This window comes from Perognathus longimembris, chromosome 2, assembly GCF_023159225.1.
Source record: "Perognathus longimembris pacificus isolate PPM17 chromosome 2, ASM2315922v1, whole genome shotgun sequence".
Classification (NCBI taxonomy): Eukaryota; Metazoa; Chordata; class Mammalia; order Rodentia; family Heteromyidae; genus Perognathus; species Perognathus longimembris.
Window position 1 is genome coordinate 5,016,495 of NC_063162.1, and position 25,810 is coordinate 5,042,304.

Consider the following 25,810-nt stretch of genomic DNA (forward strand, 5'->3'; position numbering starts at 1 on the left):
AAGTGTTCCTAGAAATTCAGTCATATGAAAATAGCAAGGGCTGGGGTGTTGCTTCGTGCTACATCTCTCGCCTAGTATAGACAAGATCCTGGACGTGATCTCCAGCGCCACAAGAAAAAGCAAATAAATAAGGAAAAATATCAAGAGGAGAGGCCATCGGTACACAAATAAGCGCCCGCGTGATGGTCTTGTTGGAAGTTCCACGTTGATTTTAGTTGTGTCGCGTGACTATTACTGTACCAAATTTTATAGTGAAACAAATATGACGCAGGACTACTTCTTGCCCCTACACTCTTTAAAAAGTCACCCGTTTCCCTTTGTGGAGGGTAGAATTGATTGCTGTTGCAGCCCATGGAGCCCAGGATAAACATGATGATAATGAAAACCCTAATTTGTAATTTAACCACGAGTCAAGCGCAGTCACTGCAAAATGCCTGCCGGGCGAGCGCAGAGCCACTGCTTATTCTTGAGCAAACGAATCCAGCTGACACGTTTGAAGACATCCAGCCGGAAGTCTCCGCTGAGCAACTGGAAGAGGACAAGACTCAAAGAAACCAGGCCAGAGGGAGGCCGGGCCCTGGGCTGGGCGGCCATCCTCCGCAGGGTTCGGCCTGCCGGGCCCCTCAACGCTTGACTTGGGGGGTCCCCTGACCTGGATGAATACGTGTCTCCCAGATTCTGAGCTCCATCTGGCGGGCACAGCCACAGGGGCTACAGCCTCGGGAAGCCGGGCACACTGAGGAGGATGTTCCTGTCTGTCGGACAGGATGGGCCCCCAGGTCCTGTGCTAGGAAGGCTCATCGCAGGCGCGTGCGCGCGGTACCAGCGGGATCGGGCGTGCCCCGCATGGCGGGCGTGAGCAAGCCTCTGTCCTGCGCCCTTCGGAGCGTGGCAGACCCTTCCATCGAAAGGAAAGAAAGCCTGCGCGGCCTTGTCCCTCACCTGTGCCCTGGTGGGCCTCTGCTCTCTCGGCCTTGTCCTTCACCTTTGACCTCGTGGGCCCCTGCTCTCTCGGCCTTGTCCAGCCTCCCTGGCTCCCCATCTGGCCTGCAGCCAGAACTCGGCGCTGTTCCCTTCCTGCCTTCTTTTTCCTGTGCTAGGACATCAGTGGGGACACACAGGGGTCAAGAGCCTGACACTGCCAGCTCTGCACTGCCAGCCAACAGCCAAGGGGGACGGGGGCGGGGGGGAGTCCACGGGTCCCCCAGGCCACCCCCACTCAAAACTCCAGAGGTCCAAGACTGCCCTCCTGGATGGGTCTGACTCCCGCTCACTCTCTTCCACGCGGTTACCTGGACCACCCCTACCTGCTCGGACCCTGCACGCGCCCCCCGCCGGCCAGCTCCTGTTCCACAAACACAGCACACACACACACACACACACACACACACACACACACACACACACACACAGCTTCCAAGCCACCACAGAGCCCGGTGGCCTCCACATCAAGGTCTGGCATCCCCTCCCATGCCTGTTCATCAATATTCCTGCCAATGTTCATTGATCGCTGACTCACCTCCCGGTCACCTATTGATCATGCTGAGCGAACCAGAAGGAATGAGGGAACTGCCCTGAGGTGGAAAGGCGTCAGACATTATCTAAGCACGGTGTTACAAGACTCACAAGACGCCGGCTGGGGACAGGAGAGTCTCGCACACTAGCGCCCCGTGTTATCTCCTCCGCCCCAGCACCCCACCTTCTATCCATCTGCAGTGCTCCCTGCTTCCACCCCAGGCTCCTCTCTCCAGGCGTGAACCCTGACCTTCCTTATGCCTGGATTCTGGGCCCTACGATGCCCATGTACCCCACTTCTTCAGGCCCGCTGCCCCTCGCAAGTCCCCTCCGGGCTGCTCATCAGCACCGAGCCCATCAGGCTGAGCTGACCCCTGGCCCCACGGGGCTCCGAACTGCTCTGAACGCAGCCCTTACAATCAGCAACTCCCTCCCACCTGTGCCTTCTGGGGGACGGGCCACCCACAAGCTTGGGGAACAAGTCTTGGCTCTGCCAATGACCAGCCTAAGCAACCAAAGATTTCTCCGTCACTATGCTTGAGACCAGAAGTCCAAGCTCAAGGTATCGTGGAATGGGTTCTTCCCAGAAACTTCAGGAGAGAAGCCCTCTGTGCCTCTCCGTCCTAGCTACCAGTAGGCGTGGCTCTGCTTAGCGTCACTGAAGCTCCAGCCTCTGTCCTCACTTGGTCTTCTTTTCTTCTGTCACCTTCTCCCCCGCCGCAAAATACTGGGGTTTGAACTCAGGGCTTTGCGTGCTTTCTCAGCTTGCTTGGTAGGCGGTCACACGACCACTTAAGCCATGCATACAGCCCGTCCTTCTGTTGCTGTTATTTTGGAGATGAAATCTCGTAGACTTTCCCGCCCGGGCTGGCCTCCCAGCTGCCATCTTTCAGATCTCGGGCTCCCGGAGTGGCTAGGATTTACAGGCCTGAGCCGGTGGCACCTGGGTTTTGTGTCAACCCCTCTGTCTGTCATAAGGACACGCCACTAGATCTGGGGCTCACCCTAATCCAGAATGACCTCACTTTAAGATCCTGGATTTCATTCCACCTGTAAAGTCCCTCTTTCTAAATCTCAGGCTCTACTACCAGGCGAGCGGGATGCGTGTGGGAACACGCATTTCAGAGGGACTCGACTCGGTCCCCCGTCCCCAGCAACCTCGTTAGTGAAATGAGCCCGTGTCATTAACTCTGCAGGATTGCTGTCAACATTAGACAAAATAGCCCAATCAGGAGCCTGGCCTTGTTGCGGGAAGGGTGCAGAGAGGGTCACTAATGAGTACAAAGCCTCTTCCGGTGGATGAAAATGTTCTGAAACTGGATAGGGATGGTATTTGCACAATTCAGTGTGCTAAAAACCACTGACTCGCCTGCTTTAAGAAGGCGAACTTGGCGATACCCAAAGTATTTCGGTGAAGACGGCCTTTAACACAGCTGGCTGGTGGTGGCCTCATCACCGATCCCGTCTTATGCCTGAGATGCCGGTGTAGATTGGAAATATCTTGTCTGAAATTCCTGGGACCAAGTGTGTTTGTGAACTGCATGCGTTTAGAACTTGGGATAGTTGAATTCGGGATACTCAACCTGACACCACCTCTCCTGAGACACCTATTGAACACGGAAGCCTTCCCTTTGGTCACACTCCTTACCCTGCTTGTGCGTTTCATCCAAACAAGAGCCCCCGACAGGGCATCTAACCCAGTGCCCGGTGGGGATGATGAATATTTGTTTTGCGTATACATGAGTCGTTTCCATGGAAACCATTTATTGAAAATAAGCCTTGTGGTGCTCATGTGCTGGCTAATATTGTTGTCATTACAGTTTATCAAACACATATGAGGCAGGATATTCTTTTTACCCATGAACTTCTCCGGAGGGGGAAAAAGAAAAAAGCACTGAAATTAAATCTCCTGTCAACCATACTTCTAACTTGTGATTGACAGCATAATATTAGGACCCAAAGTTCTTTCCTAGGAAATGAGATTCTCAGTTGAAGATTGAACAAACTGGGATAATTCGTCATTTCCAATCATTATCTGATTACAGGTAGTCCAACTTCATGTCACGTCAAGCTGCAGTATTGCCACATGCACCATAGATGCCAGATTCAAAACTGAATTTTACAGAAGGACAAAGGCTGACCTGAAGGGACAAGAGAATCCCTGAGTTACACACTCAAAACTAGCCAAGCCAACGGACAGTTCTGACAGGCTCTTCTTCACTTCCTTTCAACAAGGAATATGAAGAATTTCCACTTTAAGGAAAGTCCGTTGATTTTCAGAGCGGCCGCTCCCTTCTCTCTGTCTCTTCTGCTTCTGTCTCACCCCTGTTGCCCCTGTTCCGAGCACTTTGACTCTCTTAGGACAGCACTGGGGCAGGCAGGTACGCAAGAGATTGAGGAGCCTCAGCCTCAGACACGCGGGTCTGGGTTGGGCCTGGCTCTGCCCTCAGCCACCCTGCTCTGATCCATGAAGATGGCGAGGGTGATAGAGATAACGACCTGGCTAAGCGATGGAGGAGGAGCACGGGCGGGGGTGGCCGTCCTTCCTCTCCATTCCCTCTTTCCTTTCCACCCCAGAGGTTGGCCCCAGCCTCCTAGGATGGCAGTTCTAGTGTCTACCTTGACTGTCCCTCCAGAGAAGGGACACGGGCTCCATCTTGCCCAAACACTGGGGTCCTTTATGATGTCCCCTTACACACACCAGCACCAGTCCACTAAGAGGAAAAAACCACACACTCAAAGTCTGCTGGATTTATATGCCGTACTCCAAGATTCTTCCAACTTTAAGTTTACAACCAAATAGCTATGCTATTCAACTTGAAACAAATTGCAGCTCCTTATCTAACTTGGGGCCAGGAGGTCTGTGAGAACATCACATTGTTACATCTCGGAAAGCCTGAGTGCTTGGGTTTTGTATCCCCTGTTGTTTCCAGAAATCCTTAGAGCTAAATGATTAATTACACCCAGGACAGTCCAAAGCCATTATTTAATTATGCTGCATATAGGCTGCCAATTTTGTGGAGCAGAGGGAAGGCCTTCACCCCATTTCTCAACATCTGTCTTTGGATGACTTAAAAGATAAAAGGAGATAGGAGGACATTTTTATGACCAAGTCACAATTTCTAGAAATTTTCCACTAAGTGGGAAAACTTTTCCAGCAATTTCCTCCTCAGGATTCAAGCACGGTGACACATTTTACAGTTACGTCTCCAGCATATTTTATATCAACGCACAATAGAAGAGAAGTAACAATACAAACTGAAAGGCTATGGTGCTCTTTTCTTTTTGCTGTAAGAAAGTCCATTTTCTAGTAAATCCAGATTTCCACATTAATTGTCCTTGCCTTTGAAGTTCTCTTTCTTAATTTAAGTTTCTTCAAGTCAATATCATTAATAATCAGAATTTTCCGTTCCTGTCCTCAACTTAAAAATGTCCAGTTGCTTTCATAAGAACAGCTCAAGCAAGGAACGGGACCCAGGCAATCCCACACAGTAGAGCTGTGCCTGAATTCTTGACTTGGAGTTACTCAAAGTTGCCACTTGGTAGGGGGAAAAAGAAGAGGTACACACAATGACTTTTAATCGTCTGTGGGATTTGAAAGCAGTCAGCACTTCTTCAGTTATCCAAGCTCTTCCTCCCGTGTTCAGAGCTCTGATTCTTGGTTGTAGGAAGCATAGAGCTCCCCTGTTATTCACTTACTCTGTCTGGTGCTGTCCTCTTTCCTAGAATCTAACCAGCCCAGACAGGAGCCATCTGCTTCCTCCACTGCCTACGATACCTACAAAACAGGCTGTGGCTGGACCAGGGAGATCGCACGTGTCGGCTAGCGTATATTTGCTTCTCGGCTCCATTCAAAGGAGCTATGACCACTTCGAGCTTCTGTCCTCCTAGGGAAACACAATCATTTTATTGGTAGTCTCCTATGGTCGGCTATCAATCAGCAGAGGGAGAGTGAATGAACAAAGAAACAGATGAGCAGTGATGAGCAACATCGGAATGCTTTACACGGTCTCCACTTTGGAAATAAGTTGGTATTATCAGAGAAAAGTGAATGGAGCGATGAGTGTTTCTAAAGGATTAAGGGTGTTCTCAAATATATATTACGTGTTGGAATGAAAGCCCAGAACCTAGAGTCTGTCTGTCTCATTCTCAGGCCTGATCTGCTAACATCATTTGAAAAGTTCTGTGGTTAATACATAACACACCCATGAATCACACCGGGGAAGTCTAAGAAGGTTTGAGTCTGAAGAAAGGTTGAGTCACCGCGGCGGGAGCGTCCGCGTACAGCCGGATGAACTTCCCACGGAAGGGCCGTGTGTTTTCCAAGGGCTGAGGTGCGGTCACCATGCTGAACAGTAGAAGGTGCGAGGTGTGCGTGAGCTGGGCGGTTGACAGTTCTGACCCAGCTGCCATTGCTCCCAGAAAAACCTCACTCTCGGCGTCAGCGAGCACCTTTCAAATGAAAGGACTTGTCTGTGTCGCCTTGGAAGAGAGAGAAAGGAAAGCCAACAGGTAAGCTCGGGTTCCGAATCACTGAAGGAAGCTGGGCCTGCAGGCCAGGCCCTGCTCATTTCCACAGCGGGACTGGGCCTCCGCTCCAGAAAGCCACGACAAGGGTCATGGTCCATGGCTAAATACCACCTCTGACCTGCCAAGTGGAGCATTTGAGAAAATCGGACCCTGAAAAACAGTCTGCACATTGATGTCCAATCCTAGATGGTGGCTCCCAGGTTCTCATCAATGCTGTGCTTCCTACTAGAGAGCCCTTAATGGCCAGTAACCCTCTGGATAAATGAGTTAACACCGGTATCATCCGTCTTTGGAATGACTCACGAAGAGCAGCCTATTGATAATCAAGAGAGTGGCTACCATTCAGGCACCAGCGGGGCCTGCTCCTGGGCTAATATTTCTCCTTGGATGGTGTAGAAGCTTTGAGCAATAGCTGATGTGAGCCCCATTGTGCAAGTGGAGGACACAGGTTCACCAAGATGAAGAAGCATGACCAGGCCACGCAGAGAGTAAATGGCGTAGCTGGAACACTCTCACCTGGGCTGCAGGACTCGCCTTTCGATGGGGTTTCACGATCATGGTTCTATGAAAAGCCATCCATTCCTCCAGGGGCCACGTGGTATTCTCCAAGCAGCAGCTTGATGCTTTGAGGATTTATAAGAACTCGTTTGTTTGCACCTCTTTTACAAATTAAATAAATGAAAGTACCATGCATATATATATACATATATATAATTTACCTCCCTCCTTATATCTGAATCTCTTCAAATATTTAGGAAATATATCTGGTCATGATAAATAATCTAGATGCAGGAATCATCTTTTAAAAAGAAAAAGATGATTTCCCTTCTGAGTTGGGCCTGCAAATTCCCACATAGTTATTGGCAATGAGACATCTTTTCTCTAGACTCTGCTTCCTAGCAATATATCTTTGATACATAAGAAAGAAGGGAAAACAATGAAAAAAGCACAGAAGATAAAATGCAGTCTATTTTCTTACCATAAAATATCTCAACACCCGCCGTCGCGCCCCCCCCCAACCCATCTCCCCTCCCCCAAATCCTCAGACTTGCCGTTCTGGTTCGCGAAATGAATCTGTGCCGGCATTCGGCACAGAAATGTCCTTTCTTGTTAAGGCCTGAGAATATAAATAAAGTGATATTTCTCTGCTTCATTAAGAGCTATGTTGCAGCCATAAACAAGGAGCTGTCCTTAAAAAGTAGTGTGTTTTCTTTCTTGTTTCTTTTTCAACAGGGGACTTATTACATTTGAAAACCAGACCTACATCTTAGAGCCGACGGAAAATGCCAGCGGCGGACACAAGCTCTTCCCTGCAGAGGATCTGCGCGGCATCTGGGGGTCGTGTGGATCGCACCACAACCCCACACGCCTCCCCACGGACGCCACGCCTCCTGCGCAGGCCCAGATGCAAGCGAGAAGGGTAAGGAGGACACTGAAGCACCCGCGTCCAGGGATCCGAGGGGCTTGCGGCACAGACCCCCAGGGCTAGGAGATACCGAGAAGCTTTGACACTGGCTGCTGTGTCTGGGAAATGGAGACCCCACTTGTCAGAAGCAGGGGATGCCATGTGGCCAGTGTCATCATGGACCAAGATTCCCATCACCATAGTGCAAAGGTCAGCCCCAGTGTCATTAAGATATACTGGGGGCGGGGCACCAGTGGTGTGCCCCTGTCATCCCCAGGGACATGGAGGGCTGAGACTGTGTTGGGGGGGGGGGGAGGAAGGCCGGGGAGGACATCATGGTTTGAGGCCAGCCCAAAGAGAAAAGTCCATAAGACTCTGCCTCCAAGGAAGGGAAACCAGACACAGGGGTATGTACCTGTGATCCCAGGAATAATGGAAAACCTAAAAGTGTAGGTGGATCACAGCTCAGGCACAAGTCCAGCCAGGAAGTGAAACCCTAATCTAAAAACTAACTAGTGAAAAATGAGGTCGGAGACGTAGCTCAGTGATCTGGCACCAGCTTTGAATGCGTGAGGCCCTGAGTTCAAGCCCCAGTATTGTTAGGAACAGGAACAACAACGACAAAGACACAGTGGGTAAAGCTGACCTCATCGGCATGGATCCTATCTCCCATAAGCCTCTGCGGTGTTGGTGCTCCTGCCGGGGTTGGGACCTGGGCTCGGGCCCAGCATGGCAAACAAGACAAAGGTGGGGTCTGACCCACACTCGGGCAGCTCTTTCAGCACCCGAGCTCTCGTCATCCGTGGCTGCTCTGGAATAAGGAGTCTCTTAGCCAAGTCCCCTCTCTGCCGTCTCCCACTCAGTCTCTGCCCAGCTGCGTGCACAGTGGTGCACTGACTTGACTATACCTCAAGCTACTCAGGAGGCTGAGGTCTGAGGACCATGTTTCAAAGCCAGCAGAAGACAAACCATGAGACTCCTATCTCCAATTAACGAGTAAAAAGCCACAACGGGAGGCATGGTTCAAGTGGTAGAGTGCCGGCAGTGAGTGGAAAAAGCTGAGCAAAAACATGAGACCCAGAGGTCAAGCCCCAGTACTGGCAGAAACAAAAAGAAAGAAAAAGAATCGGGTGGAGGATGCCACCCGTACGAACCTCTCACCATCTGCAATGTGCTCTTTATGCTTCTCTTAGCACATTTTGTCTTTCTCAACCTTAACTTGAGTGGACCACTGCTTAGCCTTCAAGATTTGATGACTAGTCTTCTTGGCTCCTTCTAAACTTTTTCTGGACTCCATGAGTGTTAGTCTCCACAGTTTATTCCCAGACTTCCTGTCATACCTATGGATGGGTGTCTCTTCCCCTACACTTCTTGCAAATGGTTTGTTTTAACATACATTGACATACATCTATAGATCTAACATGCATTCTTTCAAAGTAAGTTTTCTTTCTGTGGGTTTTTTTTTTTTTTTTCGGTTGTTAGTCCTGGAGCTTGAACTTGGGGCCTGGGTGCTATCCATGAGCTCTTTTGCTCAAGGCTAGTGCTCTTCCACTTTGAGCCCCAGCACCACTTCTGGTTTTCTGGTGGTTAATTGGAAATAAGAGTGTCACAGATTTTCCTGCCCTGTCTGGCTTTGAACTAACTGCGATCCTCAGATCTCAGCCTCCTGAGTAGCTAGGATTACAGGCGGTAGCCACCAGCGTCCCGGCTCTGGGGGCTTTTTGAACTCCCCTAATAGCGAAGCCCCAAGATTTCCTGCTCTTTTAGTCTGCCCTATCACGGGGCTGTGGCTCACCTTGACGTTGCTACAGGGGCCCTGGAGGCTGTGCCATAATCCCAGGGCCAGCAGCTTCCTGACACCCAGCTGCATCCGCTCCTGCCGCTCAGGGAGCCTCTTCTTCCTCCCATCTCGCTTGAATGACAGACGGAAGAGTTGCGATCACAAAGAGCCACCTCTGTGGTCCCGTGTGAGTTTCTTTCATTCGGCAAACACAGTTGCCTTTGATTCAAGCCCTTGGATAAGATGTGGTGACGATGTCACTTTAGCAGCCATAGGCAAGCAGAGTATTTGCATTTTGTTTTGCTGTGAGCAGCTTGTCCGAAGCCTGCTCTCTGAGTTATGCAATTTTTAACTTGACAGCTGAAATGACACCCAAATAGGTCTGCCATTTCGTTTAGAAGTACAAACTTGATCTGTACTTGCTAGCCACATTTTAATTCTTTAAGCATACAGTCCTCTAACACTTTGATTGACACAATAATTTCCAGTCTTTCTGGTTGGTACAGAAACGGGGAGACGCTGAATAACAAGGCTATTTTGTTAATAATGCATATTGAAGTGTAAATGAACCTTTGCATTGCAGAAGGAAGGCCTGGAAGCCTTCGCCTCTTTTTTCCCTGCCACTTTAGAAATAGTTATGATAGGTTTTTATGCAAGAGAAAATATCTGTGACCTAAACAGCAGGAAGATAATGAAACTGGTACCAAAATAATGTTTTAAGTAAAGGGAGGGAATGTGGAGAGCTGGAATTAGCTAGGAGGATAATTTGGATAACACCTGTGATAAATATGAAGGGCGCTTCTTTGAGTTACACGCTGCTAACTTGTCTCACTTTGCTGCCTTGATTTTATACTAAAGGAGGAAATCAATGTGACCACAGCTAATTAATCTTGTTGATGCAGCACGGTGAGCCCATTTGCTTTCCCTCCGCATCTTCCTGCCCCTGCTCCACGTTAACTGCAGCTGCACCGGCTGCACGAGCTGAGCCTCTCCGGCAGAGACTCGCATTCTCCTTCTCCGAGCCTCAGGAACGGCTCTGCCCTCCGTGTATGCTCCACACGGAAGAGACGCCTGAGCCCTTGCTTGTCACTTGGGCAAGACTCCGCATTCGATGGAGGTGGCGGGGGGGGGGGGGGGGGGGCATTGTCCAAGTCACTTCCAAAGCCCAGCCTAAAGCTCAGCTCGCTTGTGCTGACGCTTTCCCTCTCCGTTCTCTCGTGCAATCGAGACACAAACCCAAATCCTAACACCCACCTAGCAAACGCTGCCAGGAAGGCAAAGGCTCGGCGTGCTACTGGAGAGAATCACAGAGTACACCCCAAAGGCAAAATGAAATTGTTATTGAATTTTTCTTGCTTGAGGAATAACCCTCCTGTGGTTCCCCTCCATTAGTACAGAAAAGAATGCATCAAATATAAAAGCTGCTTTCTTCTCTGGGAAGAATTGTGTGCAAGGGCTTCTGGGTACCCAGAGGCCAGCGGGGCAGGGAGCAGCTGCTGGGCACCCTCTGCACTGAGCTACTGAGAGGCACTGCTGCCCGGCCGCCATCTTCTCTGTTTAAGCAGGTTCCACGCAGAGGCGACGATCTGGCAACGTGGAGCCGCCAGCTTCCTGTTCCTGTTCCTCCTTGGACTTTCCACACACCACGTTGCCTTTTGTTCATTCTTTGTGCCGCCTCCTTTTCCCAGCCCCTCACTAGGAGGTGACCTTGGTCTTGCCCATCTTGTCACTTGGGGGCTCCCAAGTCTGGGGACACACTGTGGGGCGAATGGGGGCTCCGCAAATGGTCCGGCCACATGAAGAAAGGATGCTGGTGAGAACACACTGTGACCTAATTCTCAGCTTGCTTTCTTCGCTTGCGTTGAGGCCTCAGAGCCAGGGTCCCTGGCTGGCGGTGTGGAGGGCAGGCTTCCTCGGGGGGCTTGGCTGTGGTGGCTTGAGGGAGCCCCGGAACGGATTTCCTCTTGAGTCACTCTTGAAGAAGCCCCCTGTGCCCACGTTGGAGAGAGGACTTTGGTGCTTTTCTCACAGTTCCTGTTTGGGGATGAGTTGTGTTTTTGGTTGGTTGGTTGGTTGGTTGATTTGCCACATGTTCAGACGTGAAAATTCAGCCAAGCAACCGGTTTCAAGTGGTTCTCTCCGTATCACAAATTAACATACGATTTTTTTTTAAAAAAAGAAAAACTGGACAGCCCAGATAGGTAGAAATCATGTGGTGGTAATTTTAGCCTGTGAGCAAGCCTCTCTCCTGTGGCTTTTCATTATGATGTGGTTAAGCTTCTCTCTGAGTTTGCAATTCTCTGAATTCATGAGAAAATGTGGACTTCTCTGAAAACTGCAGAGACAGGAAAATTGTGTTCATGTGTTTGTTTTCATTATCTGGAATTGTGTATTTTCTAAACAATGATTCCAGGCCAGTTGGAAATATCCTTCCTTTGGCAGTTGATTTCACCCTTCCCAGCCTGAAATTGCAAAGTCTCAACAATCAGAACCTCCTCAATGAGTTTTTCAGTGGGAGGCTGATTTATTTCTTCATCTCCAGAGCTGTCTATTCTTCTCCATAATTAGCTGAATTTGTTTAGGGTATTTGGGGGGGGGGATCACAAGCGAAGCAAGATTTCTGCTTCTTTTACACCCCCTTAGTAAGAAAAAAAAGGGGCAAGACCCCTTGCAAGTCAAGTGTCTCATTTTGCCTGCACACAGAACCTCACTGGGTTGATTTTCCCCTGGTACACAGGTATCACCATAAACCCTGCTGATACACATAGTTACAACAGCTGGGCTTTTTTTCTTTCTTGCAACATTGTGAAAAAAAAAGGAGAAATTCCGCTTTCTTGGTGCTTTATTTTTCCTTTCTCAGACTTGCAGATTTCTTCAGAGGCACCTAAATTCGCAAGTCAGCACAGCTGGGCAGTCAGTGGGCAGGCAGGCCACTATCGTACATTTTTCCTTGTAAAACTCTAGAAAGATCCCGGCCTGATGGGGAATTGTGCTATGAAAGATGTGTCCCTCCAGATTATACCACTGGAAATCTGATTCAAAGCGTGCTTTAGTCTTTTGTTTTGGTTTGGTTTGGGTTGGTTTTTTTGGGGGGCGGGGGCGGTTTTGGTCTGTAAAGAGGAGTTGTAACATACAAGTTTTCAACTTCAGCAGTCCATGTACCTAAGCCATAACCAGCAATACCGGCTGGGGGAAGGGAGGCCCATTCCGCCCCAACTTCCTCCAACTGTGGGTGACTGCAGAAACAGAAGGCTTTGCTTTTTGTGTTTAATGTTTGTTTGTTGGAGACCACCCTCTGTGAATTGCCTTATTTCTTCCAAAAAATGCCTTTGGGAATCCTCCCAGTAATTCATGGAAGAGTTCGAATGTGCTCTGAGGAAGCTTGATTAAAATGTAACCCACTTCAGAGGCTTCTTTGTTTGTGGTGTATGTTTCTCTTGTTGGACCTGCACATCAGGGCAAGGTGATATGTCATCCCCCTCCCCTTTCCACTCTTTCACCCACACCCAGCTTCCAGGTAGCTGGACTTCTCCCTTCCTTTCTGTCTTTCTTCCTTACTTCCTTCTTTCCTTCCTACCCACCTTCTCTCCCTCCTTGCCTTCATTTTCTTCATCTTCCTTCCTTCCTTCCTTCCTTCCTTCTTTCCCTCCCCCTCCCTCCCTTCCTCCTTCCTTCCTTCCTTCCTTCCTCTCCCGTTTCTGTTCTGCAGTCTTCTCTCTTTATGTCTTGCCCCCTGTGTTTCTGTTCGTCAGCTTGGTTTTTCCTCTCTCCAGATCACTCCAGTCTTCCATTGTTTTGAACAAGTTGTGTTGTGTTTTGTTTTTTTTTTTTCTTGTCAGTACTGGGAGTTGATCTCGGGGCTTTGAGCTTGCTAGGTGGGCACTCTACAGCTTCAACCCTAACCCAAGAGTTAAAAAACGAAATGATCCGCCACCAGGGCTACACTCCCAGGGATGGAGCCCTCGGTGGTTAGCCGCAGCCCGCGCCCTTCCTCCTCCGTGGACAGCGCCCTCCTCCGCCTGCCTAGAGGCTCAGAGCAAGGACATTTGGGCCATTGCCATCCAGCTGTACTGAGTCATCTTCACGTGTGCTCCCCTTCTAGGAAGATGCTTGGGTGTTTGTTTGGTTTTGTGTTAATGTGCTCATTTCACTCCATGCTGACCTTGACCTCTTTGGATACTGCAATCAGCAAGTCAGCAGGAAGGTTAAACAACTTTTTAATATTTCCTAACTAAAAGCAGAAACTGATTACCAGGTTGAGAAGGTCTCAAAAGCCCTGATTGGAGTTGGAGGTCAACTTGTAGAGGGAAGTGGGTACTGGAATCTGGGGGTGGGGGTGGGGGACACATAGACCGTGTTCTGAAGCTACAGGGAGACGTCAAGGGAAGTTAAGTTCTTGTCTACTTTTGACAGCATAAAAGGGAGACCCTCAAGATGACCAAGTATGTAGAGCTGGTTATTGTCGCCGACAACCGAGAGGTAAGAACTGTTTGAAATTTCTCAGTGCAATTGGGTGAGAGAGAGAGAGAGAGAGAGAGAAATAAAATACTGTGCAAGTTGTTGCTTTAACACGGTGGTCTATGCACTCTTAAAAAGCATCAGAAACAGCCAGCCACTGGTGACTCACACCTGTAATTCTAATTCTTCCTACTCAAGAGGCTGAGATCTGAGGATCCTGGTTTGAAACCAGCCAGGGGAGAAACATCCATGAGATGCTTATCTCGAGTTAATCAGAAAAAAGTCCAAAGTGGCTCAAGTGGTAGAGAACCAGCCTTGAGTGAAAAGGCCAAGCAAGAGTATAAAGCCTTGAGTTCAAGCCCTAGTATTAGCACAAAGGAAAGAAAGAAGAGAGGGAAGGAAGGAAGGTGGAAGGAAAGGAAGGAGAAGAGAAGGAAGGAAGGAGAAGGGAGGGAGGAGAAGAAGGAAGGAAGGAAGGAAGGAAGGAAGGAAGGAAGGAAAGGAAGGAAGGAAGGAAGAGGGAGGGAGGGAGGGAGGGAGGAAGGAAGGAAGGAAGGAAGGAAGGAAGGAAGGAAGGAAGGAAGGAGGAAGGAAAGGAGGGAGGGAGGGAGGAAGAAAGACAAGAAAGAGAAAAAGAAGGAAGGGAGAAAGAAAGAATGAGAAAGAAAGAACTCATGAAAGAGAGAGAATCCATGGAAAAAGTTATTTTATGATTTTGAGAACCCATGGAAAAAGTTACTTTCTGATTTTATTAATTATAATTTTAAAGACTATTAAAAATATATCTGATTTTGTAAAATGATAAAGCCTGGAAAACAACAACAAAAACCCACCAAAGTTTCTCTGTAGTTATGCTCTCTGAGCAAGAATTCTTTGGAGGAAATGATAAGTGGTTTTAGATTGCATTCTAAAACATTTTGGGGAAAAGTTAAGCTTCTTAAATGTCTGTATGTCCTAAACCTGAATGAATGAATAAAGGAACAAATGGAGCAATGAAAGCTACACAGAAACATAAGAGAAAAATCCCAATGTCTTGAGATTTGGCTTGGCATTATGTTCATTTTTTATTTTAATTAACTTTGAATTCATTTTCTTTTAGATTACCTTGTTGACATTTATGTACTGTCATATTGACATATTATGAATCAGGTGCCATTTTCTCATAGACTGACTCAGCATATATGTAGAAGACAAGGTTGACAGTGTCTCAGAAAGCTGCTCCATCCTGGAAGGTCAGACTAGAGAAGAGAACAGAGAATTCATTAACTTTTATCTGTTCTCCTTTGTATTGTTTGACATGTTGCCACGGCCCTCTATTGCTTTTACTGTTTAATTTTTTAAAACAAATATAAAGCAAATTTCTCAGAAGGTGAAATCAGCTTGAGGAGATGAAAAATGGCTCCGCACGGCCTTCTGGCTGTGCGTTTTCTCTTTGCCAAAGCACGTCGCCATCTCCATCATTCTGGAGGCTGGAAAATTTGCAGAAGTGACTGTCTTGTAAGCTCTTGGCTTGGGTGAAGCTTAGAGAGTTTTGGGCAATCCCACCTGGGGAAATTTCTCTGCGGGATGTGAGCTTATTTCATCATAAATTTAGAGGCCTTTGGGTAGTTTTTGAAAGCCCAAGACTTCATAGTTTAGGATCTGGGAAGATGAGTTGTGATTGATATTCCTACCATTATTAATGCTAACATTTAAAATTGTTAAGTTTCAGAGGCAAGGAAAAGATCTGGAAAAAGTTAAGCAGCGATTAATAGAGATCGCTAATCACGTTGACAAGGTAAGTTTCTCTTCAGATAATTAAATCACTCAAATCATGTAAATGTTTGGAAATGAGGAGGAGAGAGTTCGGTGCACCTCATCAGACTGACCTGAGAAAAGCAGGTTTTGCCTCTGGCTCTAGAGCTGGGCACTGGAACGCCCGGGATCCTCTCCCGTAAACGGGTGGCTCGCACTCCCTGGTGGCCTAGACGGCGGTGGACTGGGGGACACAGCTTTCTCCAGACTCTGCTGACCCGGCGTCTCAGACACAGACGCTGTAGACACTGTTGAGAACGCCCCAGGTGTGCCCTGGAGGCGAGCTCTCACCCAGAAGGGACGCGCAGGGCCCCACTGCCCAGCAGCATGCAAGCAGACTTCAGACTCAGCAATTTCTGTCATTGCTGTGACAAATACTTAAGAGAAACAGTTTAGAGGAAAATGTATGTGGTTGTGGCTACAGAGGTGTCCATTGCTTTGCGCCCATCTCATGATGGAGAGGGCGTAGTGGAGAAAAGCTGCTCGCTTCAGGGTGGCCAGGAAGCGGAGAGAGACCGGAAGTGCCTGGGAGCAAGGCTGATCTCGCCAGGCCACTTTCCCAGCAACCTTCCTCCTCTACCCAGGAGGAAGGGCAATAATGGTCAAATTATCCACTAGTGCTATCAAATGAAAAACCCATTGGAGGATTAGGTCAGAACCCTTATGATCCAACCACCCTTCCATGGTTGGACCCACCACCAAACCTGCATGATCCTTTGGGGATACACTTCATATCCAAACCACAACTGTCAGCTTCCAGACAGCTCCTCATCGAGAACACCCTGGCTAGAAAAGACCCTGGGAATGTCATCCAACAAAGGGGTCTTTGTGGGCAGAGTGCTCCTTCCACTGCCTGCTTACAGGGAAATGGTCTGGTGCCCATCTATGGACCTGACCTGCTCCGACACCTCCCGCCAGACACAACCCAGGCTCTCCAGGGCAGATGACTCCATGTAAAGCAGGGCTCCTCCTCACACTGAGCTGAATATTGGCACTGCCTGGGTGTCAGAATCTCTTGGGCAAATATGCTTGTTTGGTAGTGTTTACTCTTTGGAATACAGATTCCCAGGTCTCGGCCCAGGGGTTCTGATCTCAGTGGCCTGGGGTGTGGGGGGGTGGCAGAGACCTCATCCAGGTGCTCTTGTGATGTCAACACAGGTAGATGGGAGGGAGATTTAACCCCCTGCTTAGGAACGCAGGCTCATGCCCCGAGACTTGCCTGGAAGGCCTGTCTGCAGGGAAGGAAGGAACATCAGCTCTTCTCAGGCCTTGGGAGTAAAGGGAAACCATAAACTACACTGAAACCCAGATAGAAATTGCTGAAACCCCATTTGAAACCGTGATATGTTTGGCCCTCTGTGTTTATATGTCTTTACATATTATTCTGGGGTTTATCTTGCTTCAGTCTGCAAAACTAAAAATGAGCAATTGGGAGTTTGGTAATAACTAGCCCTGGTAATTAAAGAACAATATGCCTGAGAGAAGCCCTGGTGGACTGGCTTGAGTTTGCCAGCCTGGCTGCTCTTGTGTTTCCAAGGGGCGGAATGATTCCTAAGCACACAGATACATCTAGCCCTGACATCCTTGTCTACCCTCAGCACCCCAGAGACCCCGAGGGGGGCTACCCAGGCTCTTCGCAGGCTCTGTGTATGCGAGTCTGCCGACGATTCCCGCAGGCTACCCTGAGCACTCCACATTTCGGTTTTGCATGTCTCTATGTGGGAACCGCCCCCCCCGTGCCCCCCCGGGCGCCCCCCCCCCCCCCCGCTACTTCTCTCTCCTCACTTGCTGACATCTTGGCTCAGCTGGGCCGTTTCGAAATTAATAACTGCTTGGCTGCATTGGCTTGGAGAGGAAGAAGGGCACCCCAGACTGGAAGCAGAGAAATGACTGAGAGACCAAGGCGACCTTCTGAAATGTGCAGGGCATCCTGCTGAGCGTGAACCCAAATGCTGCTTGTGCTTCTCGGCCACTCCAGGCATGCTCCCGGGTCCTGCTGACCCCTCAGGCAGTGAGGTGGCCGAGGAAGGTCCTCCTATTTAACCCTCCCTTCAGCCCATCCCTGGCTCTTGTCCGGGTTTGGCGCCAACTGGGAAGTCTTTCAGGCCGAATCTCGGCTGCAGGACTCATCTGTACTGAATTTATTCAGGCATCGTCACTCACACGAACGCCTTCTTTCCTTCCCCCCCCAAGCCCATTCCCTGAAGTTCCTCCTTGGACCCCAGGGACTTCTACCCCCTCATTTTTGATCCGCTCTTTCTAGAAATTCTTCCTTGGCTGTCCAGCACACCACCCCCTGGACTTCCTGTCCACACCATTGTTTGGCAGGCTACCAGTTCCAAAATGGACTGGAATAATGGTGATGTGTCCTGGTCCTTAAGCCTTCTGGTGACCTCTGAGCAGCTGAGCAAGATCAAGAACACCCTCGTCTTTCTTCTGTCTGCTCCTGCCAAGGCTAGTCCATAGCAGGAGCCAAATACTCATCGCTACTTTGTCAGTAAGAGATTCACCCAGCTGGGTCTCTGTGTCCGCATAGTTTCTGGGATCTGCAAGCTGGGTAGCATGGTGGGCCAGCGCCACTGGTTTGGCACAGGTGTGAGCTGTTCTGTGGGTCTGGAGTAATAGGCATCTCAGCATTCACACACGGGTGACAGTGCACATCGTGCTGTTGGAGTCACCCTGCCCATGTCCACACAGAGCCACGCAGTTGTGATCTTGCGCCATCCACTCCGTGGCTGCCAGCCTCAGTGTCTTAACTAGACAAAAGCTATAAACACCAATCCTAAAACATGTTCATGACACAGCAATGTTCACGATGTGTTACCTGTGACCACTACCAGAGGCAAAAAAAATTCCTCAAAGGACCTGTGGGCAGCCTTGGGAAAAACACTGGGAGCCGGCAGCAAAGGGACTCTGAGCAGTGCCTCGTGTAAGTTCAGCACTCGTGACAGTAATCAATTAGTAGAGAGGGGTTTGTACCTTGTCTTCTGCTAACTATGAAGTCTGCTAGACGCCTTCACCATTATGAAAAGGTCCCTAAGTCATTAGTAAGCTGTAGAGTAGCACTGAGAATGGGGATCTTGCCCCTGAGAAGTAGCTAGTGTCCCCTTCTCAGATGGTAGCCCTGAAGTCAGGCAGGACCTTTGACACTAGGGACATCTCTTAGCCAGCCACTGTTAACATTAGCGCTGGATTTCCTGCATTTTTGCTTTCTGATCGCTGTTCTTTGTGTAATGGGCACAGCTGAAGACATAATCTCAGGAAGCACACAGAGCCAAACACACGCATCCATTGTTCGGGGCAGGACAGTGTCTTCAGCTTGTCTGGAAAGCCAGGACTCCCAACTGCTAAGTAGAGATCACAGGTCAAGCCGTTCTTGATTTAAAGCATACTATGGGGCAAGATGACGCCAAGTGATTCACATGATGCTGTCATTGTTATCTGTGTGGACTGCTGGAATCGGCATACCCCATGACACAATTCACAACCCACTTGTGTTCTGCTGACCCAGCTCTCCAGTGACCACGAGGCCCAGGATGAGGAAGCGTGAGCCACCTCCAGCGGTCAGAATCCAGGGGCGACCGTCAGCCTTTGGCAGTTTCTTACACTTTAGCTCAGCACACTGGAACAGCCCTTACTGCTCTTAATTCTATGATTACCATTCCTTGATGGCCAGATGCTTTTAGTAATGACAGAACTCGCTCACATCTGGAGTTTGGCTGAAGCTGCTGCCCCTAGCCACAACTTTCTCCTTAGCGACCTGGGGACTCAGAGGACAAGGACTTTCCCATTGTTTCACACATCAGGCCAACAGGGTAACCCCGCCCCAGCTGTGACCACTTAGCCATCTCCCGGTCAATGCGATTTGTCTGGGACAGGAGTCAATTGCAGGCTATGAAGCATTCCTACCTCTCCACTGCCCATCAAGTCTTCCATAACCCTAGGCCATTCAAAGAACTGGTTCCCCCCAGCCCAGGCTGAGCTGTGGATTATGGGGTGTTGTTGAAGTTACACCCACGTAAAAGTGAGGGACAGAGCCGTGTACTTGAACCTGCATCTTATGTCCCAGGTCTTCCCCAGTGGCTGAGCTAACTTCTGGCTGTGGGGTCAAGGGTCCCAGAGCTCCTGAAGAAAGGCTCTACTGGCCTCGATGACCTTGAGAGACGTTGACTCGTTCATTGCGTTAAACTTTCTGCAGTGGTAAGAGTGCCAGGCAAGGCTGACTCTTGGCTGGGAAGTTAATCCAGACTCATTTTCAGTACCTCATAGGCGGAACATTGTACTTAAAAGGAACAATTATTGACCTTGGCAAGCATATCTGAATCATCCAAATCCACTTATTGGTTTTTCCTTTGCAGTGAATAATAACTGGCAGGGTCTATGTGAATACTTACGTGGAAATGTTTGCTTCCATGCAGATATGGGCAGATCATGAAAACGACTAATCACTTGGCCGTCTAATTGTCCACTATTTGACAATCGAGTGACAATTCAGCAGATAGGTCGTAGATTCTCTTGCCATAGGAACAAAGGCACTCTGAGATGTTTCTCTCAGGCATGGAAATGAACTTCAAACAGGGCAGTCTATGCTGAATTTCAGTTCACATTTCCACCCCAATGTCCTCCCCCCCAAAGATGGCTGTCCTCTTCAGTTTTACAGACCCCTGAACATTCGGATAGTTCTGGTGGGTGTGGAAGTGTGGAACGACATCGACAAATGCTCCATAAGCCAGGACCCATTCTCCAGCCTCCATGAGTTTCTGGACTGGAGGAAGATGAAGCTGCTACCTCGCAAATCCCACGACAATGCCCAGCTTATCAGGTAGGCTCCTCTGTCGCTGAAAGAAACATACCTTGTGCACACACTTGCCCCCGCTGCTCCTGAAGGCTCCCAGAGCCCAACCCCTCTTCCCAGAGGACAGCAGCTCCTACCAGAGGTCCTGCCTGACTCCATCTCAGTGGGGCAGCCCCTTGCTACCTGGAGCCATTGCATAAGCCATCGGCACCCTGGAGACCTGCCCCAGGCCCCTTTCTACCACATGGACATTTGCCTCTATGCCAGTGTTTCTTGGCTTTATCTTGACATAAAGTTGTCCTGAATTGATTATTTTTATTTTTTTTTTATTTAGAGAGAGACTTATTTTATTTTTTTCTTATTTATTGTCAAAGTGATGTACAGAGAGGTTACAGTTTCATACATTAAGCCTTGGGTACATTTCTTGTACTGTTTGTTACCCCCTCCCTCATTCCCCCCTCCCCCCTCCCCCTTCCCCTCTCCCCCCATGAGTTGTTCAGTTGGTTTACACCAAATGGTTTTGCAAGTATTGCTTTTGGAGTCTTTGGTCTTTTTATCCTTTGTCACTCGAGTTTGATATTCCCTTTCCCTTCCCTAGTTCTAATGCCAGTATATACAGTTTCCAGTGTACTCAGCTAAGATACAGTGATAGTGCGGGTTCAACCACAGGAAGGGGATTATCAACAATGGAAGCTACGGTTTCACATGGCATGTTGAAAGTAATTACAACTGTGATATATCACTCGTTTCCATAACATGGAGTTCATTTCACTTAGCATCATCTTATGCGTTCATAAGGGTATAGCTATTGGGCTCTCGTGATCATCTGCTGTGACTAGCCTAAACCTGTACTAATTATTCCCTATGAGGGAGACCATAGAGTCCATGTTTCTTTGGGTCTGGCTCACTTCACTTAGTATAATTTTTTCCAAGTCCTTCCATTTCCTTACGAATGGGGCAATGTCATTCTTTCTGATAGAGGCATAAAATTCCATTGTGTATATGTACCACATTTTCCTGATCCATTCATCTGCTGAGGGGCATCTGGGTTGGTTCCATATTTTAGCTAGTACAAATTGTGCTGCGATGAACATTGTTGTGCTGGTGGCTTTAGTGTGTTCTTGTTTGTGGTCTTTTGGGTAGATGCCCAAAAGTGGGGCTGCTGGGTCATAGGGGAGTTCTATATTTAGCCTTCTGAGGAATCTCCATGCTGTTTTCCAGAGTGGCTGAACCAGTTTACATTCCCACCAACAATGAAGTAGGGTTCCCTTTTGGCCACATCCCCTCCAACATTTATTATTGTTAGTTTTCTTGATAAAGGACATGCTTAATAGGGCGAGGTAGAATCTCAATGTTGCCTACAGCCATACCACCCTGAACGCACCCGATCTCGTCTGAATTGACTATTTTTAAAGACTCATTTTCTTTCATTTCATATACTATATATAAGTATATAATATACTAATAAATATAACCAATGTGCATAACATACCACTTTTAATATGCTATATATTATATATACATATATATTTGTGTATTTGTGTCAGATGATATAAGGGCAGAATATGTGGGTGAATATTGCCACATGCCTGGAGGAAATAACTTCCTTCTCTGTTCAAGCTGTTACTCCCTTGTTTTCTAGGTCCAAGATTGCCAGTGGTTTAGCAGTCACACTGGCCTTTGTGTCTCTTCTTTAATCAATGTGCACTGAGCCCCCGTTAGGAACCAGAGAGCGTTGAAGGGGCTCGGATGTAATAGTGAGCAGCACTTACGTCTTCCTGCACTGCAGAGTCTCCAGTTTACTAAGAGAGGACTACAGGAAACAAGAAAATTTCCAAGTGGAAAATGTCACAAGATAGGAAATGCAAAGTTCTAACAGAACATGACATTTGTTAAGATATTTCTGATTCTTCTCTATTTAAATGGAAAGTGTTGTTTTTTTTTATTATAGTCTGTATTGGTACAAGGCAGATGTTTCCAGAACTGGCACATGTTTATGGGGATCTTTGAGCGGTTTATGTGCCACTATTTTGTTCTTGTGTAGCTTAGATCACTCAGGTGACATCTTTGAGGATGGAGGGTGCCTTTCTCTGTTGGTTGGACATGTATGGGAAGTAAAACCCTGGTCCTGCCCCATCCACCCCTTAGTCAGTGCTGACTCCTACACCGAGGCCATTTCCTCTGGCCCTTCACACAGGAGTCCGCCCTGGGGTATTGTTGCTTCCCATATTTCATCCATCAATTACTCCTCAACTATTAAAAGTACATTCCATGTATTTTAAGTCAGAGTGTTTTGTTATAGTGTTTCCCTCCAAAGGAATCTGTCCAACTTGAACATCTGGAAAAATAATTAACATCTTATTTAACCTTATTATTTACATATATTCATTACAGGTATCGTGTAATGATTTGCTTTATTATATCATGGCTTGTATCATGTATCATTACATATATGATTGCATCTGTTGGTCTATCTAGATGTAGCATAAAAACTGCTATAAACACAGAATGTAGTCGGCCCTCCATAGCTGAGGGTTCCACATCTGGGAGTTCAACCCACTTAAGACCAGAAATGCTTAGGAAAAAACCACATCTGCATTGAACATGTGCAGACATTTATCTTTGTCATTATTTCCTAAATAAAACAAGATAACCACTATTTACATAGCATTTACATCTTATTAGGTATTGTAGCTGATCTAGAGATTATTTAAATTACATGAAAGGCTGCACATAGATAATATGCAAACACTACGTACAGCATTTTTCCATGAAGAACTCGAATAGTCATAAATTTTGGGACCCTGGGGCTTTGCCCAGAACCAATCCTTATGGTCATGAAGGACTGTATTAGGATAGACAGACAGACAGACAGACAGACAGACCATTATATACTCCTGTCAGCTCTTTCAATGGGCCACAGCTAAAATATTTCACTTTTCAATCTGTGCATTATCTGTATATGTGTAGGAAAAATATAGGAAGAGTGACTCTTTTGATTCCTTTACAGCATTTCAACAAGTGCAATACTGAAGTTTTAGTGCATGAGGTTACAATTAATAGCACTTGTATAAAACTGACCCTTAGTGCTATCAAATTCATGACTGGGTTAAGATTTCTTAGAAGAGGACCCCTGCAGCAAAGCCTCCTCACGATGCCTCCTCCCTGGGTGTTGTGGCTTTGCACAGGTGCTTGCTTATACTTCCTGGATTCCAGGAGCAATCACCTTTCTGATCATGTCAATTTTGCAAGCTATATATATTGGCAGGATTCTTGGAAGAAGTTTGGGTTTCTGACAGAACTGGAATGAGTTACACAGGAAAGCAAATTTCAGCTACAGAAGACAATCTCTTAAGATCTCTAATGCACTTCCTTTTGTTACTAGAGGATCATGATGACTCTTCTCAGCCTTTCTACCAGGAATCAGGCAGGGTGGGGCTTATAAACACAGAGGAAGGACAATGAGTCTAGACAGCAAAACGCTGCAAGCAAAGCCCATGATGCAACTGGAAAAGGGAAGCGTAAGAGAAAAGTCACCTGTAAGCACAGCCTCTGGTGGCTATTTTTATTGTGCACTCTGTTGCAAGTAGGACATGACATTAAAGAAAGTCCTTCTGTTTGCTTCCTAGTGGGGTTTATTTCCAAGGGACCACCATCGGCATGGCACCAATCATGAGCATGTGCACGGCAGAGCAGTCTGGAGGAGTTGTCATGGTAAGCCAAGGATGGACGCCAAGGAAGGGCGCCAAGGACCACGAGAGCTGACTTCCCAGTTAACGGTTCCCCGGGAAATCCCTATTTGCATTTGGCCTCATGAAGTAGTCCTTCCCTTCAGTGCTTTTTAGATGTAACCTGGCCCCTGTTCTGGCCGGATTCATAAGCTTCTACTTACCCCGTCATTTCAGGAACTAGTTAGAAAACACAAATAGTGTGCAGGGAAAGTGGACGTGTAAAAAAAAAAACAGCTCAGAGAGGGCAAATTTGCTCCTCTCGTGGAAAAACATTTCAAGTGATCCTTTCGGTCAAAGCATTCCAGTTGGGAAATTCTTCTTAGCACTGGTATGAGCCAGGACACAGGGGTTTGCCCTGCACACTGGGCTTTTTTTTGGGTGGACTGTGGTCTCACCAAATATTACCACTCCAACAGCTTTCTGATGGTTCTGACTCCAAGCCCAACAGCCCAAAGTCTGAGGTTTTTCACTGCGTGCCAGTGCAGATGTTTTACATACCTTCTGGCCAGCATACAATCTGTCTTTATCACAACCTTATTCTTGGAAGGAAGACACCAACATTTATTGCTTTATAAAGGGTAACTTTGTCACATGTGGGCTGTATAGGTCTGTAAAAAAAGGAAGGATTCTTGGGAAGGGAGCTCTGTTAGACTGCTCAGCCAGGGCCTCCTACTGTAGACCCTCGGATAGTTCAAGAAAGGTTTTCACACTCTGCAATCCCTGCTCAGAAAATCTTCTGCCCGCCGTGAACCAACAGACAGGAAATATCCACAGAGCCAGTTCCATCCCCATTAAATAAACACAGACTCACCCTCCCTCCCAAGACACCTTGAGGGCCCCCACTCTTTCAGACAGAACACTTCTGAATATTCAGTTGTAGGACAGGACTGAAGGAATTATGTTCTGCTGACTATTATTTTCTTTCCACATACTGCCTAATCTAATCTTCTTGGTGACTATACATAAACATTTTCCTCTGGTGGGCGTGTAGTGGTTGATAATTTATGGAAGCATGTGCTACAGCTCCCACTCGCTGAATTGCTGGCTTGAACAAGCTTCTTTGAACATGAACCCTATAGGTGATCTTCTCTATGGAAGGCACTGGAAAGTTTGGGTTTTGTTGGTGCCAGGTTCATTTCAAGTCAGATCACAACTGTGTTTTTACAGAGCACACGATAAAGTTTTAAGAGGGAATAATTTTCAGTTTCATGCTCCCATGGCCAGTTGCTACTGACTTTGCCACTTAAAGTTGGTCTAAACGTGTGTTGAGAGCTGAAACTGAGTTCTTCCTGAGCTGCTATGCAGAGCTAAAGCAATGGTATGACCCAAGTGGCCGGCCGTAAGTAGCTCTCTTCAGCCCATGTCCCTTGTTCTCTTTCCCAAGAAGCATCTAACCAAGATTCCTTCCTTAAACGTGGAAACCTGTATTTAAAAAAAGAATATACAGGAGCCAGGTGCCAGTGGCTCCTGACTGTAATCCTAATTACTCAAGAGGCTGAGATCTGAGGATCTCAATTTAAAGCTAGGCCATGCAAGAAAGACTATGAGATTCTTACCTGCAATTAACTACCAAAAATCCAGAAATAGAGGTTTGGCTCAAGTGGTAGAGTATCAGCCTTGAGCCAAAAATCAAAGCGAATGCATGAGACCCTAAGTTCAAGCCTCAGTGCTAGTATACACACACACACACACACACACACACACACACACACACACCATGAAAATAAACTGAAATATGAGAAATGGATGCAAATTGTGTTTGACACCATGAGATTCAAGCCAAGACTAGAGTTAATAAGAAA

The 25,810-nt window shown here is 47.6% G+C and overlaps 1 protein-coding gene across 1 annotated transcript in view; it reads left to right on the forward strand.

Annotated features, from left to right (window-relative positions):
* Adam12 (ADAM metallopeptidase domain 12) overlaps nt 1-25,810 on the forward strand; it is a 248,540-nt gene that overhangs the window by 174,284 nt on the left and 48,446 nt on the right. The window contains exons 6-10 of the mRNA XM_048336123.1: nt 7,279-7,465; nt 13,644-13,709; nt 15,394-15,465; nt 20,135-20,304; nt 23,907-23,991. Of these exons, the coding sequence (XP_048192080.1) occupies nt 7,279-7,465; nt 13,644-13,709; nt 15,394-15,465; nt 20,135-20,304; nt 23,907-23,991 (580 nt within the window). The remainder of the gene's footprint in view (nt 1-7,278; nt 7,466-13,643; nt 13,710-15,393; nt 15,466-20,134; nt 20,305-23,906; nt 23,992-25,810) is intronic.